The sequence below is a fragment of the Nematolebias whitei genome, chromosome 10, assembly GCF_014905685.2.
Source record: "Nematolebias whitei isolate Nwh7 chromosome 10, NemWhi1, whole genome shotgun sequence".
Classification (NCBI taxonomy): domain Eukaryota; kingdom Metazoa; phylum Chordata; class Actinopteri; order Cyprinodontiformes; family Rivulidae; genus Nematolebias; species Nematolebias whitei.
The window spans coordinates 24,615,007-24,639,494 of record NC_056507.1 but is presented as its reverse complement, the minus strand read 5'-3'; the positions used below and the strand labels follow the sequence as shown (position 1 = coordinate 24,639,494).

Sequence of the window (24,488 nt, the reverse complement as noted above, 5' to 3'; positions counted from 1 at the left end):
GGATAAGGTGTGCTGCTCAGAGACACCACGAGATGTGCAATGACTGGGAATCAAAGCTGGGACTTTTGGGTCCCGAGGTGGCTGCCCTGCTTCTGCTCCATCTCGAACATATTGATGTTGTCGGTAGAGATGTCATTTCTAACTCGAACCTGAAACCCGGCCCGACCCGTTATAATGTGATTAACGGGCAGGCCGGGCTGGTCTCAGGCTTTTATTAGGTCAGGATCAGCTGCGGTCTAATTATATGATAACACGGCCTGCCATAATATCCACCAGCCACACGTGGCCATATCACCATGAGCGACCGGCCTTGAAAGAGGTAAAAAGTTCAGTTAAGCTTCAGGTGGGACTGTACTGCCAGGCAGTGCATCGCCCAAATGGACGTTCATTCAGCCGCTGCACTCAGCGGACACGCGCGGCCGACGACCCAAACAGGTGAGAGCCCAAAGCAGACACGAGTGTCAGAGGAGCTGTCCGCGTGTCTCAGTAATTCAGAAGAATGCACTCAGAAACGGGGTTTAAATGTTTTTTTACGGCCATAAAAGGACAAACACCTCTCAGCTCCGATCTTATGCTGCTTTTATTCAGCTGCGCGTCCCCGACCGTTAATAACTATGTCGGGTTTTTTTCCAGGTTTGGACCTGTAATTACTGTTAATTCGTCAGGTTGGGTGGGGTTCGGACTGCAGGCTGAGCAGATTTTTTTGGGCCCGAATGCAATTCTAGTTGTTGGTACCAGGAGTTGAACCGGCAATCTTCCAAACACTGGCCCACCTTCTCTAACCTCTGCACCACCACTCCCTCCTAAAAACTAAAAATTAAATCTTAAAACTGAAAGTAGGAGCCAAAAAATACAAGCATGTTGAAACAGACTTCCAAAAGGTTTTTTGAAAGATTTTAAGAGATCTTAATGTTTATCCTATAGGAAAAATATAAAGATATACTTTTTTGAAAAGTATGAAATTAAAATAATTTAGAAAAAATGAATAAAAAGTGATGAAACTGCAAATAAGGCATGGAGAAAAAACAAAGAAAACTTGGAAAACAAGAGTGTGAATGTTAGCTTTTACACACATGTGCTAAAGATTGAGGACGACTATAAAAAGGAGGTTGGAGCAGCTGAAAGTGTGTAACAGAGGAATGTGATGACACACACACAAACAAGCCATGGTTTGAAACCGCACACCCACAAGTTATATACGGATAAAACTACAGGGTGAAAATGGAGAATAGGAGCACAATGCGAGGGTCTTAAAGCCCACCCCTTTGTAACATTTTACCTGTGCCTGAAGCGCAGTTATGTGACAGGCGGGTTTCTGTTTGCACTGAGGGAGATAATGTGAGGGTGTAGCTCACATGTGGAGAGAAAACCCAGGAAGCAACACGATCCACCCCCTCACCTTTCCCCAAGGTAAACATGGAGATCCCACCCTCCGTCTTTATGTTTGCACTGTATGTGTGTTTTACAGCGGGCTGTGACCGCGAGACAGACAGAGACTCATGCTTCTTCTTTTTGACATGTTTATTAGGTTCATATCTGAATTTACAAGCTAAACAGACGACAGGTGACGGACACATTACTCTCTAAAAAAAACACCAGCATCAGTCCATTTTACAAAAAACAAAACAACAAAAAAAAAAAAGCATTTAAGAACACGTCTTTCTAACAACTTTCCATCACATTCATACACACACACACACACACACACACACACACACACACACACACACACAATGAGAGAAAATCTCAAGCTTTAAAATGGTCTCAATGTAAGTACTAAACTATGGAAAGGTAAACACTAACACACCCATTTATTATTATTATTATTGTTATTACTTAGATTAAAGTTTAGGGCACACACTGGATGATACAGCACATACCCAAGGAGAAGAATGAGGCTAATGTGCAAATTTACCAGTAATGGCACTTAAAAGTTTACCGTGTTGTACCATGTGTCATTATTGGAAACATTGCAACAAACCCGTAGCTACACTCCAAACAAACTCGCAGGGGATACACAGAAACACATTAATGGTCAGATGCAATGCTTAAAGCAAAAGTCCAGACCATTTAAAATAAAGTACTGCAGAATGGTACCAAACAAGTAATAACTTACCTGTTGAAGTTAAATTTTCAACAAGCGCAGTTTGAAGAACCAGAGATTATTTTGACCAGACTGAGGTGAGAACAGCAGTCTGAGCAGGGCCAAGACCAAAGTGGATTCACATTTGTATTTCCATTCTTTACATTGAATTCAATTGTCAGCATGGGGCTTTGTACCTGCAGAAATAACCTTTTAACAGCAAACACATTTTAGGACGTTAGTTTTTGGTCGTGGTCCTCCTGCTCAGACCAAATGCTCATTCATCAATCCAGCCAGAATTAAACTCCATTTCCCATTCACATTTACTTCAACAGATCTAAACTACTGCTTTAAGTCTGGTGGAAAAGAATAAAAAGAATGGACGCAACTCCAAGTAAAAACAGACCATTTTCCCTCCCCCTCATCTGATTCTGACATAAAGTAAACTTCCCTGTTGGTGAACTTCAAACAGCTCATGTACACCAGATAAATCAAGTGGAAAAAGAGCTATTCAAAGTATTTTTCTCAACTCAGTACTTCCTCTCTTACTGTGGATAACCAAATGGCTTAAAATAATAGGAAAGAGGGTCAAAGACAAGTTGCTTTAGATAAATCTACATGTTTAAGAAGAGCGGGGGGGGGGGGGGGACTTCACCAATATGAGGCCCAATTCTAACACTGGTGGGAAGACACGCTTTGGCAGAAAGCATAAAAACAATATCTACATGATTTACTTGTTCAAGTCAAACTTCCCCACCTCTCAGGAGGGGGCAGAAAGGTGGATCCAGGCATCACAAACCAAACATGCCCCCCCAAAAGTGCTTTTAAAATAAATACAACAATCTGTGAGTGTGTTCCATAGATATGCACACATTTAAAGTTAGCTCCTGCCCTGAGAAAGAGAAAAAAGAAATAAAGTGAAGCCTGATCAGCACGAGCAGAGACATTTCATCGTCTCGCGACTCTGGTCACAAGTTTCCAGTTTTGAATGTGGTTTATATTATTACAAAAAATAAAAAAAAACAAAATGGCATCAAGTTTAAAGGAAATAATCACATTTATGGTTACCTAGGCATCATTTTTTACTAACAATGTTTATAGTTCATTTAATAAATCTTACCTATTTTTTCCTCATTTAAATCTTATTTTATTCATAAAGCCTTGCAAAATTTAACGCTCCACTTTAGATGCTTTGTTACTTGCAATACTTGAAGTTTTACCCCAGTAGGTCTTTAGATATTTGATTCTGTAACGCTTTTAGCATTTGTCTTTTTCCACATGTAGATATTTTGGATGAAGTGTAGAAATAAAGTAGTACCGTTTAGACTGACAAAAACTAAAAAAAGGATTGCCATATATACCGTAGATTTACCCAGTAATCATTGTTGGTGTCAAAAAACGACAGAAAATACAAATAAAACCTAGAGTTATGAATGTTACAAATACTACACAGAACCTGAAAAGAATGCAGCGAAGACGTATCGCCTTTTCAAGATGGACCTCCAAAATCTGTTTCAAAAGACCCTTTTTTTTTTTGAAGATTCAGATTCAGAATTAATTTGAAAACAAACTTTCATCAATAAATGTTTAGCTGCAAACAAAATCCAGTGAACAATTGGTGAGCTTTAGAATAAATTTAAAAAATCAATAATTAAATATTTGGAGTAGTTTTGATATTTTGCTTGGTTTTATGATTAAAAGTTTGCACATTATTTTTTTAAATCGTTAACATAAATCAAGCAGTTATAAAGTACACTGATGTGCAACATAAAAACTGAATACTGATGATTCAGCAGTAATTTTCTTTTAATCTAAGTTAAAGTGCTTTTGACATGCATTTCCTACAAATACAAATATCGGAAAAAAACATCTTATTATTTAAGAAATTTGGCATAATCCACAAGATTTTACCCATTTTGTCACATAACTGGTAAGTTTTTGTTTTGAAAGTGGCACGGCCAAAGAGAAACAGGAAGTTATGACAAAAGGGAACTTCCTGGTCTGTTTTTAGACAAACCCCGATTCTTCTTCGTTCCTCTCCGATAATGGCTCCAGATAATCTAAAGAAACATCAGATTCTTTGCTACCATCTGTGTTGTTAGCCAATTGTAGCAATGCTCTGTTAACATGCAGGTGTTCATCTTTGTCATCACTTCCTGTTACAGAACATGCATACATCTCAACACTGTTCATCTTAGTGGTACGAGTTATTTTTGCAATATGTTAATAAAGTTATTTTTCCAATAATTAATTTGTATTATCACAGAAATTTGATGTCACAGGCTTTCCAAGTTTGAGTTATGACTTCTTGTGGCACTATTTATCTGCAGGTTTTGTTTTGCACACACACATTTAAACGCCTCAAATGTGACAAAATGCATGTGTTCACATTTTATCAGGACTTGTTTTGTTTGACAGTCCAACCATCAAAGATATCATTAAAGCTGAGAACAGAGCAGCTAAAATTAAGCAATAACTAAACATCTAGGATATGGATATGTACTTTCATCATTTATTTATTAGTGCTTAATGGTTTTATTGAGAAATCTTGTTTTCTGAGTTGTTTAGCTGAAAATCTCTCAGAGGAAAAAGTTGAAGAAGTTTGAGAAAACTAAAAAAATATGAAAGTACTCGAGTGGTAATAAACCAGCGTGATCTTTAAGTAAAATTGTACGGAAGACTTCCTGCCGACAACTAACACACATTCACCAGACGCACATCTTTGTACTTCCATACTAGAAGCAAAGAAACTGGAACTGATGCTGGACTATTAACAAAAACACAGACATCATTATTGCCTCTTTCAACAGAACACACACACACACACACACTGCAACCTGCAAAACAATACTCTTTCCATACATTGGATTTATTCCAAAAATAGATATAATGTTTATATATAATGTTTACATTTATATTACGTTTACATATTACCAAGAATAGTCACAACCTAATACAGGTTCAAAATTCACAATATTACATTTACGGAGGGTGGTTTGAACTGGTGTGTGCACATCATTACTCTGTGTGCGACTTAGGAGTTTTGTTTTGTTTTTTTGCTTGTTTTTATACGCGTGTTGAATGCTTGTGTGTTCATGTGTGTGTGCGCGTGCGTGTGTGTGTGTGTGTTACACAGGTGTGCTGTCTTTGTATCTACATGCCCCTCCTTAAACCTGAGAATACACTCCGTACTTTAAACAGAGCTCAAACACACACAGACACACACGCACATCTACAAACATGTATACAGCAGCACGCACACACACACATCCTTCTAATGTGAAATATAATTCTCCCAAAACCAGATGTTCCAAATAATGGGAAAAATATTTCTTTCCTGATGATCAAAGAGAATAAAAGCGGTTTTTGACCGAGCACGTCGGTAGAAATGATTACTCACACATAATATTAAAATGTCTGCACGTGAAAAGGCTGAAAACAGTGGCGACGATTGTGGTAACAAGCCCGCTTAGCAGGAATCTTGGCTAATAATTTGAAGCCAGTTTTTATTACCGAGATGTAAACAGTCACAACCCGTGACAGAAGAATAAACTGGGCTTTGATTTGAACCTAAAAAGTAAACGAATGCAAATAAATCTGAAATTCTAAATTGACTGAGAAGTGAAATGGCAGAATTATGCATTTTCCTAAGTCAGGTCCTGAAAAGTCCATATCTAGCTGTCTGGCACAACACATTTTCCATTGAAGCACTTCAGTTTCAGTTATGTCGAGAAGGCGCATCTAAGACATCAGTAGAACCCATATACACGTGTGTTTTCCAGCAGAAATGCTGTTTCACCTCAGAACTGAAGGCCTTTTATTTACTTACATGTTTTTGGACACAACAAAGGGGCATTGGGGCGCTGCTAACAAGAAGCAAAGGGGGCATGGCTGTGCGCTGAATGAAAAGATATGAAGCGTGTGCCTGTACTGCTTCGTTAGGCCGGTCCGTTGGCAGAGGACTTCATCTCTCTGTATGAGAAAAAAAAAAACGGGTCAATAACTCCATTTTTATTTTGATGGCCGTGACATACTAAGATCGATTAGCATCACTCATATGCAATGATTGTGAATTGATTCTGGTTTAAAGCACAGAAGCCACTTAAATTTACATAATTATCTATACAAAATATTTTCATTCATATTAAGTCGTGCAATAGAGGTTTTACTGGAAATTTGCTTCCCATAATGCACTAATGGGCCAAACGGGCACATCATGCAAGGTACTGGCACCCTTTCATGAAATTAGATTATACACACAATAATTTTCTGATGTAAACATGATCAATACCTTCCTTTGAATACGAAACTTTGATGTAAGAAGCATTTTCTATTTAAAAATTTTTTAAGAGTCACTTTGCTGCATGATGTAAACAAGTATTAACTTTAATCATACAAAAAAATTCCATTAAACGGTTTTAATTTTCTGGTAGAAAAGCGGCTATGATGTCTTATTAATGGCATGAATAAATCCTTTACAGTGTCTTTGAACACATCGTGGTACAGATTGTCAAATCTGACTCAATCCAAAATAAGATGAAGAGACACAGCTGCTCATAGCTGGTTTAGTGAATGATTGTTGAGAAATAGAATGACTTAAAAAGTCGCATTAATCAGTGGAGTTACTTGTAATTATTCTACACATTTGTTTAATTTTCAAAGCTATGAAAAAAAACCTTCTAAATTAAAGATTTATAAAATAATATACACTTCATATAAATAAACTTTTGCCTTTAAAAAAAGGTGGAATTGAGGATAATATCGTAACAACGTTTACTTTTTGAGAAGATGCAGCTGATAACTGACCTCAGACTCATTTAAATTACTCTTATTCACTGACCGCTGAAGACACACAGCTAGTTTCTGTAAATACGAAACACTGCTCTTCCTGTAGGTTTGTCAAAGGCAGTGGCGATTTTAGCCTCTTTTTAGGGGTGCTGAAGCACCCCTAAACTTTAGCTTAGCACCCCTAAAAATTTTAGAAAACCATTTTGTAAGGAAACTCGGTTCTTAAACTTTAGATTCACCAAAATCTTGAATAAATATGGAATGACACGCATTAAACGGGCCAGTAAAATCTATGATTTATTTTTTTACGAGTCGGATGCTGAGCGCCAGCTGTCAATCATTCCAGTAAGCTCCTCATCTAACCAATCGGTGATCGCATTTGTCTCAAAGGGAACGCCCCTTACCTTCAGGCGCTGCATGTTTTTATCTGACTGCGTTGTCGGGGTTTTGTATTACGATCGATTTGCGGTCTGAGCGATTTCATTTAAAAAATATATCATTGGAAAAAAATGTCTAAAGTCCAGCGGCCGACCTCATGAGCAGCTGAATTTAACAGTGATCAACAGAAAATACCTCATGTTCACCTGTACAAAGTAACTGCAAGTAAAATCCTCCATTTTCTGTCATAATCACTTCGTATATATATATATATATATACTATATGGGTAATTAAAGTTTAATGCTAAAGCTAGCTGTGCTTTGTTTTGTGTGTTAATGTAGATATATGTTGCAACTTATTACAGCTCCATTTCATATTGACTAGTGATTTTTTTATCTTAAAGTTAGCTTACACTACATCTCTTAAACTGTGGTGGCTAGCTAGAAATTAAAAAGTTAGGTAGCCTACTTTATGCCACTGCGTTATATGTAGACCTACTAGTGACTTTTTAAAAAAAAGTTTAACCTTAAGCTACATTTGTTTGCCTGTGAATAGAAATTTGATTTGTACTTTAACTTTGATAGGCCCACCTCATGGAGAGTGAACTGAAACAGTGGAACAGCAGAACCCTGACCCATAATTTCTACTTTTCCATAGATGGACATTCGCTCTTTCTTTAAAAAAATAGGCCCACCACAGCCAGGTTCAGGTAAGGGAATATAAAACATCCCCACTGAGCAGCCTAGTAACCCAATATTAAAAAAGCAAACATGTAAATATAATGTTGATGAGTGTAACCTGCCTGTACTTATTGGATTGATAAATTATTGACATTACTTACTGGTTGACACTGACAGCACAAGGAGGAGGAGAGGAGGATAGAGAGCGAGCCCAGGAGAGAGAGCAAGATGAACCAGGTTAGAAATAAAAAACAATCGTCAAGACCATTGCATATATATTTTTTAAACACATTTATGAGGGAGACTCATATTATCTGCACCTTTTTTTCTAATGGCAATTTGCTGACTATTTGAAATTGTGAATTACAAACAAGTTATTAATCTATTTGCCTTTGATTGATACATTTGATTTATATGTGTGATCAACATTAAAAGCTTTTAAAAATGTTTAGACCACCATCTACCTTGTGGACAATGTTTTTTGAGCCATGAAGGCAAGAACAGTCAGTTATGTTCAAGTTTCTTTATTGTCATTCACATCACATGTGGTATGAGGTAGAACAAAATTATGTACACAAGGTCCCAGTTACATCCAAAAATAGCAAAAGTATAAAATATAAAAAGTAAAGGTATATAAGGATCTAAGATATGCTAAACTGTACTTTAAACGGTACGCTAAAACTTCTAAGATATACTCTGTTGTTGCAGTCGTGAAACTACTCACAGTCAGTCACCTGGATTCATGGTAAAATACCACTACAGTACTTTTACTTAGATGTATTATTTTTCAGGTTATAAAATTGTTTAATCTTCCCCAGCCTACTTCAGAGCAATTATTGCATTAGACTTTTGCTTTTGCTGTACTCTTTATCAGAGAATTAAAACCCAAAAAGTGATACAATGTTAGATTTGTCATGCAATATTAATTTATTTTTCACTTATTTTGGACAGTTCTAATCATTATGATTAAGCCCTTCAACAACTTCCTGTGGGAACAATAAAGTTCTGTCTTATTTTTTCTTGTCTTCTCAGTTTATAGACCTTTTGCCTTTGTTTTCTGTGATGGTTCAGAAACAAAACAGAAGTTTAAGAAACAATCATCTGATCCATTGAAATAACTGTTTACTATTGAACTTATATGATCGCCGTGTCATTCAAGCAAAGAGCCATTTTCAGCACTGGGGGCTAAGCACCCCTAAAGGTCAAATCCTAGAATCGCCCCTGGTCAAAGGTCGATGAATTCTTGTTTTGAACCGATTTGTGCAGGATTTTTTTGCACGATGATAAGACAGTAGTTCATCGGTTGAACGCAACAGCTCACAAGTCATTTCGGGTCACAGCCTTGTCCAGCATCAGCGGGAACAAACTTTACATTAAGAATCAGAAATTATCTTCTAATTTAACACTTTCAATACTGATTTAAAAAAAACTGAATCTCCATTAAATGCAAATTTGTCTCCATCACATTCAAAGTAGCTCTAGTACGTCAAAGCTTTTTAGAAAAGAGCCACTGACATTCCTTTTGTGCTTTTTAAAAGTTAGAACTAGGGATGCACAATATTGGATTTTTGGCCGATATACCAATATTTTAAAACTTATTTGACCGATACCAATATTTTATATACGTTCCTTTGTCAGAACATATCTTCTTATTTAGGATTATTTGCTACAAAAAATGTGTAACAGCTGTAAGAGCTGGTGACATATTCAGTAACAGTCATATAATATGCAGAGCACTTTAACTTATATGAAATGAAAAATGTTAAATGTTATTTATTAGCATTAGTCAATTGCGATGCTGTCTCACTTGTGGAGGCTTGTTCCAGGTTCTTAGCTGCAGTGTGGGATCCTCTGCACTCTAGTGCATGAAGGACAGACTTTTTAAGTTCAAACTTTTTGTCTATCCATTGTGCCGTAAGACTAATCATGCTAACGTGGCTAACACTTGATGTCTGTGGTAAAACTCACCCAAGTGCTATCAGCTATTAGCTTCTCAAGGACGTCGGAAATGACGGCTTGTAACTCGGGTAAGGCTACGTCTGAAAAATATCTCCAAATGGGGACGATGTATCGAGGCTCAATGTAGTCCAAAAATCTTCAGAATCCGACATCCTCACCAATGAAAAAAAACCTTCCACACCGCCGACATTTTGACTTCCTCTCCGCCGTGAAAGCAGGTAGGCGCACGTGACATCACGTTGTGCTGCCGCTGCAGGCATCCTTGTCACCGAGTTGTCATACAAAAACAGCGTCTTTTATATCAGCGAGTTATTTTGATGGAATGGCCGATGTCCAATATTGAACTTTAACGCCAATATCGGCCGATACTGATGCCGATAATATTGTGCATCCCTAGTTAGAACCTCATATTTGGTGATCCTACCCCTCCCCAATTTAGCTGTATATAAAATAAACACACACACTCACACTCACTGTGTGGCTGCAGATGACTGGTTAGCTGAACTGGCGATAACAGCGCTAGAAACATTTTCATGTTTCTTTTCTTTCTCTTCATCTTTGTCTTTGATGGACAGTTCCTCTACAGGCACCTTATCTGCTTCACTGCAAAAAAACAAAAAACAAACCTGTGTAAACAAGATCAAGTTATTCTGATTGTCAATGAAATCATGTAGAAATAAAGCAGATGCTCTTTTTTGTTGTAACTGGTCATCTTGTCTGGACTCTTTCCACTCTTGTTATTTCTCTGCTGTGGATTGTGGCTTGTTCTGCCAGCACTCAGGCAGCTTACACCAACCCATCAAAACAAGACGTGTGAAGGTTTCTACTCCTGTTCTCAAGTTCAAAGTAACATCGAATTACCTGCAGCATGCTTGTTGGTTCACTGTTAGTAATATGTTAATAAAGTGATCTGTTAGAATGACAAAACGCTGCAGTCTTTGTTCATGGCATGCTAAGTTACAGATTGTTAGTTGTGTGGGGAGCTCTCAAAGAAACTACATCAAAATGACTCAACTAACATCAGTCAGTTATCATACACAACATTTATCTTATGATAGAAAATCTAGTTTTAGGAGAGTCCTGTAGGTCATCTATAAGGGTTAGTGTAGGTTTCTTCGTGAATTTGACCGTATCTGAATTATGAAACTGAGGAATTATTACTCCACAACCTGTGAAATGCAACAAGCAAATAAAAGCATCTTAAATCAGGAAAACATTCCACCGGTCAGAGACAGGCCTTCGAGCACAACATACCGTCTGAACGCAGGTCGGAAAACTCTGGATTCAAGAGAATGAGAGAAAGGAGGGAATACAAAGTTGGAGGGTGATATCAGGGTCAAAGTGGAGGAGGAAACAGTAAACTTGTAAAAGGAGGAAAATGTTTGGACAGAGGTCTCTGAACAAGCACTTGGACACACTGCATCAGACAGAGCAGCTGCTCTGTGTGTGAGAGAACGAGCACCTTGTGAAGACCGCCCTCTCATTTTTGGCGTCCACCGTAAGCCGGATCGTCTCCTTGCCAGCACCTGTGGTGATCGTCTCTGTTGTGACCGTCTCACTGGATGTCGACTCGGCCTTTCCTCCTTCTTCATCGCTGTCCGAGCCGCTGGAGGACGAGCTGTCCGATGCCACGAGTGGAGCTTTTCTCGCCACACATGCACTCCACACGCAGGCTGTGTGGTGGAAAATACCACTCTTTAAAACCGATACACAAGGATCACACACACAAAAAAAGTCCAAGTAGAGATATGGAACTGAACAAATTGCCCCTCACCCCATTTCTTTTAATCCTCACCCAATCAATCATCACTTCAACTGCTATGCTAAAGTAGAGGCATGTGATTATTGTCGTTTATTGAAAAAATTTAGTAAAACTTAAAAACTCCTGTAATGAGTTTAAGCTTGGAGTGGAGTTAAAACTATGGGAAAATTGAAAGTACCGGTATATAAAAATTGAACAGGTGCTATATTTTCACAAAATGGTTTCAGTTTGGATTTGCTTCATTACTCCTTGTTGTGTACATCATACTCCAGGGTTTTACACATACATTAACATTTACATGTCATTACAAAATATCTGACATATTCACGAGCTGAACAACTGTTCTGGAGGTACTTACGATTTGGGTTTAGTTTGGTGGTGTCTGATCCACTAAGCTCCGAATCCACAGGTGAGCTGCATCTGGGGCCCGTTTCAGAGCTGAAGCATTTGAGTTGCACAGAAAAATTACACCAGAAAATATACAGTAATATTAACAAACTACAATGTAAATTACAGTTTCATGGTGTTTAATAAATTATTTTATCATCACATAAATTATATATTTGTGCCTAATCAAGGGAAATGCATTGATATTTATTTGCATTCACATTAATACTCCTAATAACACAAAGGTCAATGGTATTTTATTACCACAAAAGTGACTGAATTCCAATTTTCTGTTTTTCTTAGGATGAATCTTGTTTTAGAACAATCACGAACTTTAAATTGAAGTCAAATTCTATCGTGCCAATTGTTTTTAAAACACTGATTATTATCGGTTGTTAAAACCACCTCACTGGTGCTAAAATGAATTGTTTTACAATATATCAAAGAATATTGCAGAATTATTATTTGAATATTCAAAGCAAATACTTTTTCTCCCCCAATATTTTATTCAAATATCGTCCTCATGCTGAAGCTGAAACTCACCAACAGAAAGGCTGAAAGTCAGTGAACTTGGCCCAGCCTTTCTCCTCAGCCTCCCCTGAAGCTGGTTGGGAAACTGCCATCTCCCAAGCAGCAAAGGCCTCTCCAGCAGCAGGAGCCTTAGAATTGACTTCACCAAAATCAGCTACCCATCCAGTGCCTGAGAATGAAAATAAAACTTTCTGTAAAACATTTAAGATAAACTTCATGGAAGGCAAATCATGCAGCCATACAAGATCAAAGATCTCACCTGCAGTTGCTTCTGTCTGCCCCTGACTTGAAAAAGGATCAAACACATCTTTATTGTCCTCTTCCTCAGAGTCCGACTCTGTGGGCTTGTCGGTACTGGAAGCTGCAGTCTCATCACAAGACTTACTGGCTGCTTGGCTTTGAGAGGACTGTAAGCCACCAAATCTTAAGAAAAGACGACATTTAAAATGAACATGCATCAAACATATTGCTGAGGCAAATCACTTTGAAATAGGTTTGTGTCTACCTGTTCCTTGACTTGGTTTGTGTTGCATAGTTAATTTCTTTCTCCTCCCAAATGTCCTCTTCATCATCATCAAAAGGCTGAATCCTCTCTTTGGAACAGGCCTCAAACACAGCTGTGCCAGCCTGCAAAGAATGGGAAAAACAGATTACTTCTTATCTCATAGTTTAATTTTTTTCCCCCTTCTTAAAAATAAAACGATAAAAGTCCAAAATCATATTTAAGACAAAAAAGCATGGGGACACAAAAAAATAAAATAAAAATCAAACAGACGTACATTGTCTTGACCAGCATCTATGTTGATATTAATCTCTGCGATCCGGTCGAAAGTTGCACTGCAATCAGAGCAAGAATCACCCATTGAGCACAGGAACATTTGGACCCCATGGCACAAAGAAGATCATGTCCGCTAATTTACCCAATGCTGTCATCGCGATCAGTAAACTCCTCATCATTAAAGCCAAACTGATCCACAAAGTTCGCAGTCATCTGCTGGATTTGATAGTCTGAAAAGGCCTAAAGCACAGAACCAGAGCAGTAAAACAGATGGACTAACGACAGAGCCTGAATATTTTGAGTGAGTGCTTACACGCGTGTCTACCTGTTGCACTGTCAGTTCTTTAGGGAAGGGGCTCTCCATATCATCTTCTGAGCAAGGTCGAGGATTTCCAGTACCAACCTGAACATGGAAACATCCACAAATGTCTGTTTCAGTTTGTGCATGATTAAAAAAGCAGTTGTTAAATAGCACAGATGTGCGTCTGTGGGAGTTTTACCAGGTCTATGGTGTTCTTCCTATTAGTCTCAGACAGCGTCTGCTCCACAAAGGTTTCCCAGCGCCCTCTGTAGTCCTCTGGCAGCTCTACATGCAAACACACAGAAACAGTGCTTAAAACATGATCAGAGTGAAGTAAATTTGATTTTTGTGTCACTCCTTTTCCTTAGTGTCACATGTACCTATGATGAGGCTACTAATTTGGTTGTGAACTGGGCCCTTTTCCAGGTTGTGAACCACTGTGTTGGCGATCCTGGTCAGATGTCCCATGTACCCTCTTCTCATGCCTCCTTCTGACCTGATCAAATAGGGAACACACTTAAAAGAAAACATGCTTTGTGCCCCACAAAAATGTAAATAAATAAATAAACACAAAAATCAGGACATCAAATGGTCCTTACTGTATTCTATCATTCCCTTCCCAAGCTTCCAGAATCCTCTTAACAAGGTGGCAGTGTTGGAATAACTTAAGAGAGAAAGAATCTTTCACAGTTGGCTTATTTCACAAAGGCCACGATCCAGTTGATTAAATAGCATTTGGTTTAAAGCAGAATCAGTGAAACCTACATGAGTCACCAATAAGTTGTGTGCAGAGTTTTCAGAGGGGTCTGATGATTCACAAGTTGGGACCTCACTTGAATTGTCTTCTTGTACTGCGTCTTGGGGTTTGGATTTTTCCTGTGAACCAAAACCAGGCTGCAGCCTCATTTCATGGACGCAGGGACGGACGATGGCGGCCACACAAAGCTCCACTTGAAGGTGTAGGAAGTTGTTCCAAGTGTACTTGAAGAACAAGTTCTGAAACAGGGCATACATTTCACACAAGATCGTTAAACATCCGTCAGATGGTGAATAAGAAGAGCATATGTTTTTCTCATCTCACCAAAAGGAGATCCAATGTGTTGAGTTTGCAGAGCTCTTGTGCTACGACTGCATGGCTAGCAGAGCTGGTATAAAGCAGAGAGGCCACTAGTCTGGCTACATGCAGACGTGTGTTCCCCAGTGGCTCCTCCAGCACACCCAGAGTAGTCAGCATGGGATCTTGCTAAGAAACACACCAATATAAATATTGTTTAAACATTTAACAACTTTAAAATGGCAATTGAGTAACACAGGATTGCAACTTTTCTACTGAAAAAACTTTGGTACATAGAAAACGACTTTAGATTTAGTTCGTTTTACAACCTGCTGAGAATTTTAGCTTTGTTTATGTACCTTGGGTGGTTCCAGAAGCAGCTGGTGGAAGTGTATCAAGTGTGGCTGAATAGCCAATAAAATACTGCTGTTAACAGTGTAACTTCTCTCAAACCCCTGAGCATCCATCACACCATCCACCCTGTCATAAACACAGAGGAAAAAACACACACAGTAAACATGCTGCTGATCTTTTCCCTTTATGCTGCTGTATTCATGTTCCAGCTGCTGTTTTAATGATTTACATTATTAGTGTTTAGAATAGAATAGAATAGATATTAGTGTTTATAATAGAATAGAAACAGCCTTTATTGTCCCATGGATGGGAAATTCATGTGCAACAGCAGCAACAGAAAAAGATTTCACACAAAATTTCCTACATGTTAATAAACAATACAATATATAAAGAAATGAGATAAACAATATCAATAATAATGTTCAATATTTGTTGGAACATTGATAAGGACAGACTATTTACAGTACAGTATTATTGGCAGAGTGTGTGTTTTAGCAGAGGTCAGCATGTACTTTGTATTTAATCTTTACTGAGTTTGTTGGGAGCAGTGACGGTTGTAGAGACTAACAGCTGCTGGGAGGAAGGACCTGCGGTAACGCTCCTTTGTGCATTTAGGATGCAGGAATCTGTCACTGAACGAGCTCTCCAGTTCAGCAACAGCTTCATGCATGGGGTGGGAGACGTTGTCCAGCAATGACGTTATTTTACCTACAGTCCTTCTGTCTCCCACCACCTGCACTGGGTCAAGGGGGCATCCAAGCACCGAACTGGCCTTCTTGATGAGCTTATCTAGCTGCTTCTTCTCAGCTGATGATAAGCTGCTGCTCCAACACACAACACCATAGAAGATGGCTGATGCCACTACCGAGTCAAAGAAGGTCTTCAGGAGCACCCCCTGCAACCCCTGCTTAGCGTATAGCTTGGATGTTTTAGCTTATCGTTAGTGCTTGTTTAGCATATATCTTAGATCCTTATATACCGTTTCTTTTTATACTTATATTTTTACTATTTTGGGGTGCAACTGTGACCTTGAGTACACAATTTCGCTCCACCTCATGCACCACATGTGATGCGAATGACAAAGTACCTTGAACTTGAAACACATTCTTACTCAACAGTACAGCATACAGCACATTATACACCTGTCTGCAAACACAGAAATACAGCAATCTATAGCAATGGCACCGACAAGCAAAAACCTTGTAGAGCCACTGACCTGGATTTGTGACCTTGACCTTAGAGGTGGGGTAATGAAAGATTGTGTGACACACTGTCTAGTGGTGGTACAAATATGTATCAAGTTTCATTAAATTATCTTGAGCAGATCAGAAGTTATAGCCTGGAAAATGAAAGACCTTGCTTTAACTTTGACCTTCATTTGTAACCTTGACCTTAGAGTTCAGGTGATGAGTGTACATGACACGCCATCTAATGATGATGCATATGTTTATGAAGTTTTGTTAAATTATTATGAGTGGATCAGAAGTTATGGCCTGGCCAAGAGAAAATGTATGGGCGTATGTACAGAGACTACCAAGTTTGTCCACTTTCGACAGACCTATAAAAAGAAAACAGCCTACAGAGATTAAACAATCTGCATCTGATCATAAATTTAAAATGATATTAAAATGGTCAGGGGTTGACAAACAAGTGATTTATATAAACAAACCACTCACACAGGCCTCCGAATTTCCAGTAAGGTCAGAAGAACTTGAATCCCGCTGACGATACAGCTTTCAGTCCTCTCTCCTAAAAACATGTTCTGCAGCAGCTGCTCCACACACTCCTGCCTGCAGAAACACATCCGAGTACATCATCGCCTCTGCACCCAGATTCAAAGAGAACAGGCACGTGTGCACGAGCATTCTCTGTGACTTACGATTCTAGCACGGCCAGCAGAGGGTCAGGCTGTGAAATCTCCTGTAGCTGACTGGCCTGGTCTCTGCTAAGACGAATTATGTCGCACAAAGTCTGAGATGCATTTGACTGTCTCTGGAGGAGTTAGCAAAAAAAGGAAACTTATGTTAAGTCTTGAAACATTCCAGATTTTTGAAGTTCGTGTACATTTTAATCATAAAAATGGGGCATCAACTCATAAAAATCATAGCAGTTTTCATCTACCTCTTCGTCTCTCTCGGGGTGAATGAGCTCTATGAGTCTCTGAGCCAGTTTCTGTTCGTTCAGCCACTATTCAGAATAAACAGAACATTAATGTGATACAAAAAACGTGTGTAGATTAAATATACAACAGAGTGACACAATATTTGATTAGTATGAGTCACTTACAGTAAGGGTTTCAAGTCGAAGTGGCGGAGGCTCCACACAGCTAATAAGGCGCAAAAGCACATCCATCATGGCTGACGTGTCTATGTGCTTCAATACCAAAGAAAGGAATTGCTCCTTCCTTCGCAAGAAACTAATTACCTGTACAACACACACAGACAAACAATTAGACAAAACAGAAGACTATTTAGATAAGATTATAGAAAAGAATATGCAACCAGTTGTTGAAAACGAAAAGAAAGTTGTGCTGAAAAAGTGTGATAGTGTCTGAACGGAGACTGGTTTTGGTTTTATCGCCTCAACTGAAATCATTTCCACCATTTTAGAGACGTAGATCATGGCAGATATTTCAAATTCTCCAAATTGCATCAATAACATTTCCGTTCTCTTCTGCCAGTTCCTATGTATAACACAGATGACACTGACTGAAGTATTTGTCCTAATTTTTCTTATTTGTGTCATCTTGTGTCCTTCCTTTTCTGTCCTTCTGCTAACCTTGAAATTTAAAATCAGCTGCAAGATCTTGAAGGATCACTTCAACTACATTACAACTAAATGTCAAGAAGAGAAGGGTACAGGAAGTGTGACCAAGTAAGAATTCATCCAGTGAATGTCCATGCAGAAGTCTCAGGCTTACACAAATAAAAAGGTGGAATATAACATTTCTGCAAGATTTTCTGTCAGACTAAAATGAGGAACTGAGGAGAGTGATCTTGCATGAACAAACTGGGAAATGAACAAAGGGTGACTAAAACTTCCACATATATTGACTAAACCCTGAAAATATAAAATATATCCTCTATCTTATTACATATGCACCTACATAAATGTGCAGTTCCTAACATATAACACTAAAAAGGGACAAACCAAACGAATCTTAACCTGACAATGAACAATAGCTAAAGTAACAGCCAGTCCAGCCAGTAGGGGTCCCTAAAGTTGCATTTGCCAATAAACAGGAAAATCTGTACCAAATATCACAATGTTTACAGCTGCTTTTCAGATTCTTTGCTTTAAATCTGTTGAATAATCAGGTGAACCAGTCCTTAAATCCTTAAGGTTGTTGGCTATTAAAAACTTGCTAGCTTAGTTGTGTGTAGTGGAACATCTGGATGTTGATATTACAACAAAATAAAATGTTTAAAATTATCTAAAGTTGGTAGTCAATCTCTTTGTGAACATCTGAATGTATTGCACATTGGGAACCCTCAGACTAAATTAAATCCCACAAACACAAAGTTTTACTCTTCTATGGGTTTTTGAGTTAGCAAAAGGAGTGAGTGTGTGTGTGTGTTAGAGAGACCTGTTCAGTCTTCCGTGTGATGAGGTTCCCAATAGTCTTGCTAAAGAAAGATGCCAGCAGAGGGTTTAGAGGGGATGGCTGCTCCAGGAAAGCATACAGTGTTTCTAACAGAGGCTCCTCATTACCCAGCTTATCATTGATCGCTCCCACATCACATGTTAGCAGCTCACAGGCTGTATTTGAATACCTGTAATAAATGTAAACAAAACATGTAGTAAAATGACCCAGAAACAAAATCACTGACTTAATATAAAAAAAGTAAAAGTGGATAACTAACACCTTCCATATCTGGACTGAGTTGGCATTTACTGGTGGACTGTTCACAAAAATGTTTACCGGTAATTAACATTGCCGTTTTTAAACAGATCTGAACAGGTTATCTAGATTTTTATTTATTTTATGCACCCTTTTGTAGCTCTTGGTCCATCTATAAAGTGACAGATAAGCAAAATGACAGTGCAGCACCAGCAAAACTCATTTTCCCTGGATGCCCTGTTTACTACTTCAGCACATTTCTCACTAAAGCCCCTACTTGAAGCGCTTAGTCTCGTCTGCACCAGCAGGGGGCTCTGTTGTGATCAGCCGAACCAGCTCCTGCATGCTCTGATCCTGGCACAAGAACTGAAGCAGTCTGGAAATACATAACAAAGGATAGATGAGCACAAATAAGCAGCACTGAAAGGCAAGTGATTGTATTGTGCTGCTGCATATAAGCAAACGCAAGTAATGAGCAGACCTCCTGTTTTGGGCCTTGCACTCCTGCAGCACATCTTCCTCATCCAGGAGCTCACCGAGCGTGACATCCTCCTTGTCCAGCAAAGTCTCCAGATGGGAGGATGTGTTCAAGTCAAACTTCCAAAACATGGCGACCGTCACGAACATACACTTAACTGTTGAGCAGAAGAGAATTTGACTTGGAGATTAAAATTGTAGGCGAGTGGCATGCAGAAGGTCTAACCACCTGTGCCTTGCAGAGACATCACAGCTGTGATTATCTGAACATTCACACGTTAAAGTCACTCATGCAAACACCAGAGCCACAAACTTTGAAGAAGTTTGCATCAGTTCAGTTATGAGAGACAAGAAAACAATAGAGATGTTACAGAGAGCAATTTATGTTCTCCACAGCAAAGATAAAGAACTCATCTCTGGAACAATCAGGAAGCAATGCATCTGTAATTGGATTACTGTACTGCTGCACATTTATGTGCTGACATTACACAGTTGGCTTTAAGACAAGCAAGAAGGACAATAATTTAGAGGAAAAACAACTCCTGCAGTGGCATTTTAAATAGTGTGGGAGGGAGGCAATCACTTTTATGTTGCACAGCTGACATCAGTGTTGCTGCAAAATGCAACTAGGTGTGGTGGTAATCTCATCTGAGAGATGTTACTTCACATATTCCAGAGCCAAACGAGACCACAGAAACAATAGGAAATCCATAACAAAACTGCCAAGGCATACATAAGCACCCAAAGAAACCAGGCTGGAATACAACTTACTGCACATTAACATTATACTAGTACACAAACTGTTGGGAAGCCTGACAGGTGTAAACTATCATTCCCCAAAGCTGCTGTTATTCAAGGGTTTTCAGTCAGTGTAGCTAACAGCTATCATCATCTTCCACGGGCCTTTAAAGCTAGTAGCTAATGTTAGCATTGAAATACATGAGCTACAGCAGGACTGTAAGAATGTCACTTAGCCGATCTGTACAAGTTCATGCAAACTCCCAGCTTTTTCAGCGCCTCTCGTAGATTAAACGAGCCTGCGGAAAAAAATGTCGCTAGCATTCCCACCGTGCTGCGTTCAAATCAACAGCTAACATCATTTACCGTAGCCGGGGGCTACGGTAAATAAATACCGGGACGACTTTCCCTCCGGTTCGAGCTCAATAGTCTTTCGCCAACTTGACAGCCAGTCAGACAGGCGTTGCTTTAAACTGGCATTAGTTTTCCTAAAACGAAGCGACTCTTACCTCTGAGCCATCATTGCAGTCAGTCTGCGAGCTGGAAAAAAAAAAAAAAAAAACACAACAAAAACCCGCCGGCGACCTCGGTTGTCAGGTCACCCGGAGGCCCATAACTGCAGCCTGCTCGTGACTGGGGGTTGTTAGCTTAACGATGCTAACCCTTCTTCCTGGCTGCAATGTCATTTATTACACCGACTGCCGCTTAACGGTGACCGCTCCGCTACAGCACCGTGTCGACAGGCAGCAGTCGGAGAGCAAAACAGAAAAACCTGCTTTCAAAAATCAAAATGGCGGCTACTTAATATATTATTAAACGTTTGGCAGTAAATCAAGAGTACTGTGCAACATCGGTATTTAGTTGCTGTCACCAGGGGCGTTGCTAGTAATTAAGCGCTACAGGGGCAGAACCCCCCACAGCTGTCTCAGTTGTTTTCCTGTAAATGTTCCTATTTATTTTATATTGCCATTTATATTGATGCCAACATAAAAAAAAATTCCAAATGAATTTTTAAATTGTTAAATATCTTAAAATATATAATTTTCTTCATTATATTAATTATGCTGTACCAAATCCCAGACTTAGTCTTAACAATAAACCAGCTTTTAGCTTAATATTTGTTTACTGAGTTATGAAAGAAGGGAGAACAACAAAACAAATCCACATTTCTTTGTTAGAGACAAATTATCTGTGATTAAAACCTCACCATCTGCTCCCCCTGGCGCCCAAAATGGCAGCTCTCTGCTCCACACAGAGGGCTGTGGTAGCTAGGTGGTCTATGGTTGCGTCAGGAAGGGCTTATGGTGTAAAAACAGCTGCCAAGTCTTTGTGCGGGTTAGTTTGCTGTGGTAACCCCTGAAGAAGAGAGCAGCCAAAAGAAAAAAATCCCAGGCTTTTCTCAGGCACACTTCAGTTCAACAGTTTATTAGATAAAAATACACAAACTACAGAACCGATTGACAGATGTTTTTTTTGTTGTTTTTGTTTTGTTTTTAAACAGTATATGCAGCTCATATTAAAGCGCATATACCACATACTTCTTCTTTGGTTTGCTCTGTCCGGGAATCATCACAGTGGATCATTTTCCTTCATATCACCCTGTGGTTAGTTTCCTCCTGTGTTATACCAACCCTCTGCATCATCCCTGAACCTTTTAAGTGATCTTCATCTTATGTTCCTTCCTTCATTTTTAATACATTTGTAATGTGAAACTGTTATGACAATTTTTATTTTTATTTATTTATTTATTTTTATTTATTTATTTCAAACAGACAATAAAAAGTAAAAACAAAGAAAGAAAACCAAAATAATAAGACAAATAGTCATGCCAATTAACATGCAATTTTACAAAATTTGTTCGAAAAGGAGCAGGTAGAAGATCAAGATCTTATGATATCCTGCCCATGTCGTACACATATACAATCATTTTAGTCTCCCCCCACCAAATAAACCATACAATACTCTCACATTAAATGACACTTAAACCTCACATTCTTATTGCTGAATGTACAATTAGTTACACATTATTAACATCAGCAGTAGCATTTTTGGTCTTTGAGACACTCGAACACCCAACAAAGCTGTTAAAGTCAGAGTTGCAGTCAACAGTTGTTCATAGGTCACAAAGAGTATTTATGGAGTAACATTCATCCATCCATCCATTATCTTTACCCACTTCTTCCTTTTAGGGTCACGGGGGTCACTGGTGCCCATGTCCAGCCATCACTGTGCAAGAGGCAGGGTACACCCCAGACAGGTCTCCAGTCCATCACAGAAAAAAAAAAAATTCTTATTACTGATATTCTCACTACAGAGAGCAGGAGGAGTATACCTCCACAAGATATGCTGGTCTTCTCAGCTGTTACTCAGACTGCCTGCTGTAATAGTCAGCTTCATCTTCTTTGCCTTGGCAACTAAAATGGATCTTTGAACTTTTCTGAAAACAATGAAGCATCTTAAGAAAAGAAGCAAAACTTTTTCACAACAGGCAGGCCTACTAGTCTTTAAATTGCTTTTCTAAGACAGGACTGCAACACCTTCAGTGTGCTTGAAGGTGCTAATATCTTGGTTAAGTACATTTTCCCATTCTTCATGTTAACAAAGATCTGCATGTGGGTCCCTACAACATTACCATTTCACAAGAGGCCAAGAACGAGAAAAAAATTATCTTATACACCACAAACGAATAGACCTCCAGGTAAGTCATAACTGTTAAACAATGGTAAATAGACTGTACTTACATAGCGCCTTTCTATCTTATCAAGACACTCAAAGTGCTTTACACTACAATCTGTGCCTCATTGACCCATTCATACAGCACTCTACTAGATCTGTACAAAGCTAATTGAACAAATAATTCTAAAAAGACTAATCAGAGCTTTATCACATTCATACACCGATGGGACACACATCGGAGGCAATGAGGGGTTCAGTGTCTTGCCCAGGGACACTTCAGCATGTGACTGCTGGTGGATTCAAACCCCCAATTCTTGTCTTCTGCTCTAACCACTCAGCCACAGCCGCCCCGAATGAATAAATAAAAATTATAAAGTTCATTATAGTCACTACAAGCATGTGCTGTGCACATCTGCAAAAGTGTGTGTGTGTGTGTGTGTGTGTGTGTGCGTGCGTGCGTGCGTGCGTGTGTGTATGTGTGTGTGTGTGTGTGTGTGTGTGTGTGTGTGTGCAAACTGCCCAAGCTGAAGGATGGTGTTTCTAAACTGTAAGTTTCTGATATTTCAATAGATGTTCAATCAATTTAAAATTGTGGTTTGTGAAAAGCCATTCATGAATAGTCCAATGTTTTTATCCTTAACTCAAAGGATATTCTCCCCCATAAACTGTGAGGCTTGTCAATGTGCATTTTGATGAATTTAAGTCAGGCTTTTTTAATGCTTCTTCATCAGTAGTGAAGGCTGCGATTTGTTTTTCCATGGATCTCATTACGGTTCAAAATTTTACGGATGTGCCATCAGAGGTACCTTGATCTTGGAGTTCAGCTTGAATGGTTTTGCTTGATTTACTTGGCTCTTTCTTTACCATTCAAACTATCTACCTGATCAATGGGGTTGCATTTCTTGTTGCGTTCGTGTCCTGGGTAGTTGGTTACAGTCCCACGAACCCTGCACTTTTAATCAATATACTGTAAGTAACTGTGGTGACAGGAACCTGAAGCAGCTTGGAGGCGGTTTTCTAGTCTTTACCTTAAACGTGAATATTTATAATCGTTTTAAACTTTGTAGACAGCTCTAGTCTCTGCTCTTTTTGGTCCATTTTCAGTGTGATTAACACAACAATACCAAACTAACCAGTAAAATGTGTTTTCCCTTCGACTAAGCTGAATGACTGATGAAAAGCTTGAAGGCACCTGCAATACTAATTAAGGTTAAAGTAGTGATGGCAGTCTGACACTACCGCTCCGATACAAGATTTAAATTCAGTGCTGTATTTTCCTTGAACCACTGCTTCAAAGCTTGCTTTGGTGTGGAAAAAGACCCATGATCGAAGATGTCACTTCATTCTCCTGAATGAATCCCTTGAATGGTTCAAACCACTTCATACTGCTTCGTCCTGGGAGATGCTTTGCGCATACGCTATCATCCAGCTCACACTCTGTATCTCTAAAAAGCCTTATCCCTGTTACCTGACCAAATGCACCCACAGAATTAACTGAACAATCACCCAATCTTTACAAAAATGTACAAAATTCAAACAAACCCAAGCAATACTCATCACATAATTATTAAATTCTGCTGTCTCTTATTTTGCCACTAGATGTCACTAAAACAAAGCAATGAAAAAATTAACTCGTTTTTCTAAACCAGAAGTTATAATATAGAGTTCGTTCAGTAGTGGTACTGTACATGGCTTCATAT

At 38.9% G+C, this 24,488-nt stretch overlaps 1 protein-coding gene across 1 annotated transcript; it reads right to left on the bottom strand.

Moving 5' to 3' along the window:
- Positions 1-6,015: 6,015 nt before the first annotated feature.
- On the bottom strand, positions 6,016-19,512 carry ppp6r2b (protein phosphatase 6, regulatory subunit 2b). Its single transcript, XM_037683494.1, has 23 exons — positions 19,379-19,512; positions 19,175-19,273; positions 18,643-18,829; positions 17,343-17,480; positions 17,178-17,243; positions 16,936-17,048; positions 16,733-16,846; positions 15,062-15,182; positions 14,730-14,891; positions 14,414-14,644; positions 14,248-14,312; positions 14,029-14,144; positions 13,848-13,933; positions 13,673-13,750; positions 13,490-13,587; positions 13,349-13,406; positions 13,075-13,196; positions 12,829-12,992; positions 12,582-12,738; positions 12,010-12,089; positions 11,352-11,562; positions 10,364-10,492; positions 6,016-6,055 (listed from the first exon to the last, which is right to left on the bottom strand). Exons 1-23 carry the CDS (start codon positions 19,504-19,506, stop codon positions 6,022-6,024), a joined length of 2,757 nt encoding a protein of 918 aa, XP_037539422.1. The 5' UTR covers positions 19,507-19,512; the 3' UTR covers positions 6,016-6,021.
- Between the last annotated feature and the right edge of the window lie 4,976 nt (positions 19,513-24,488).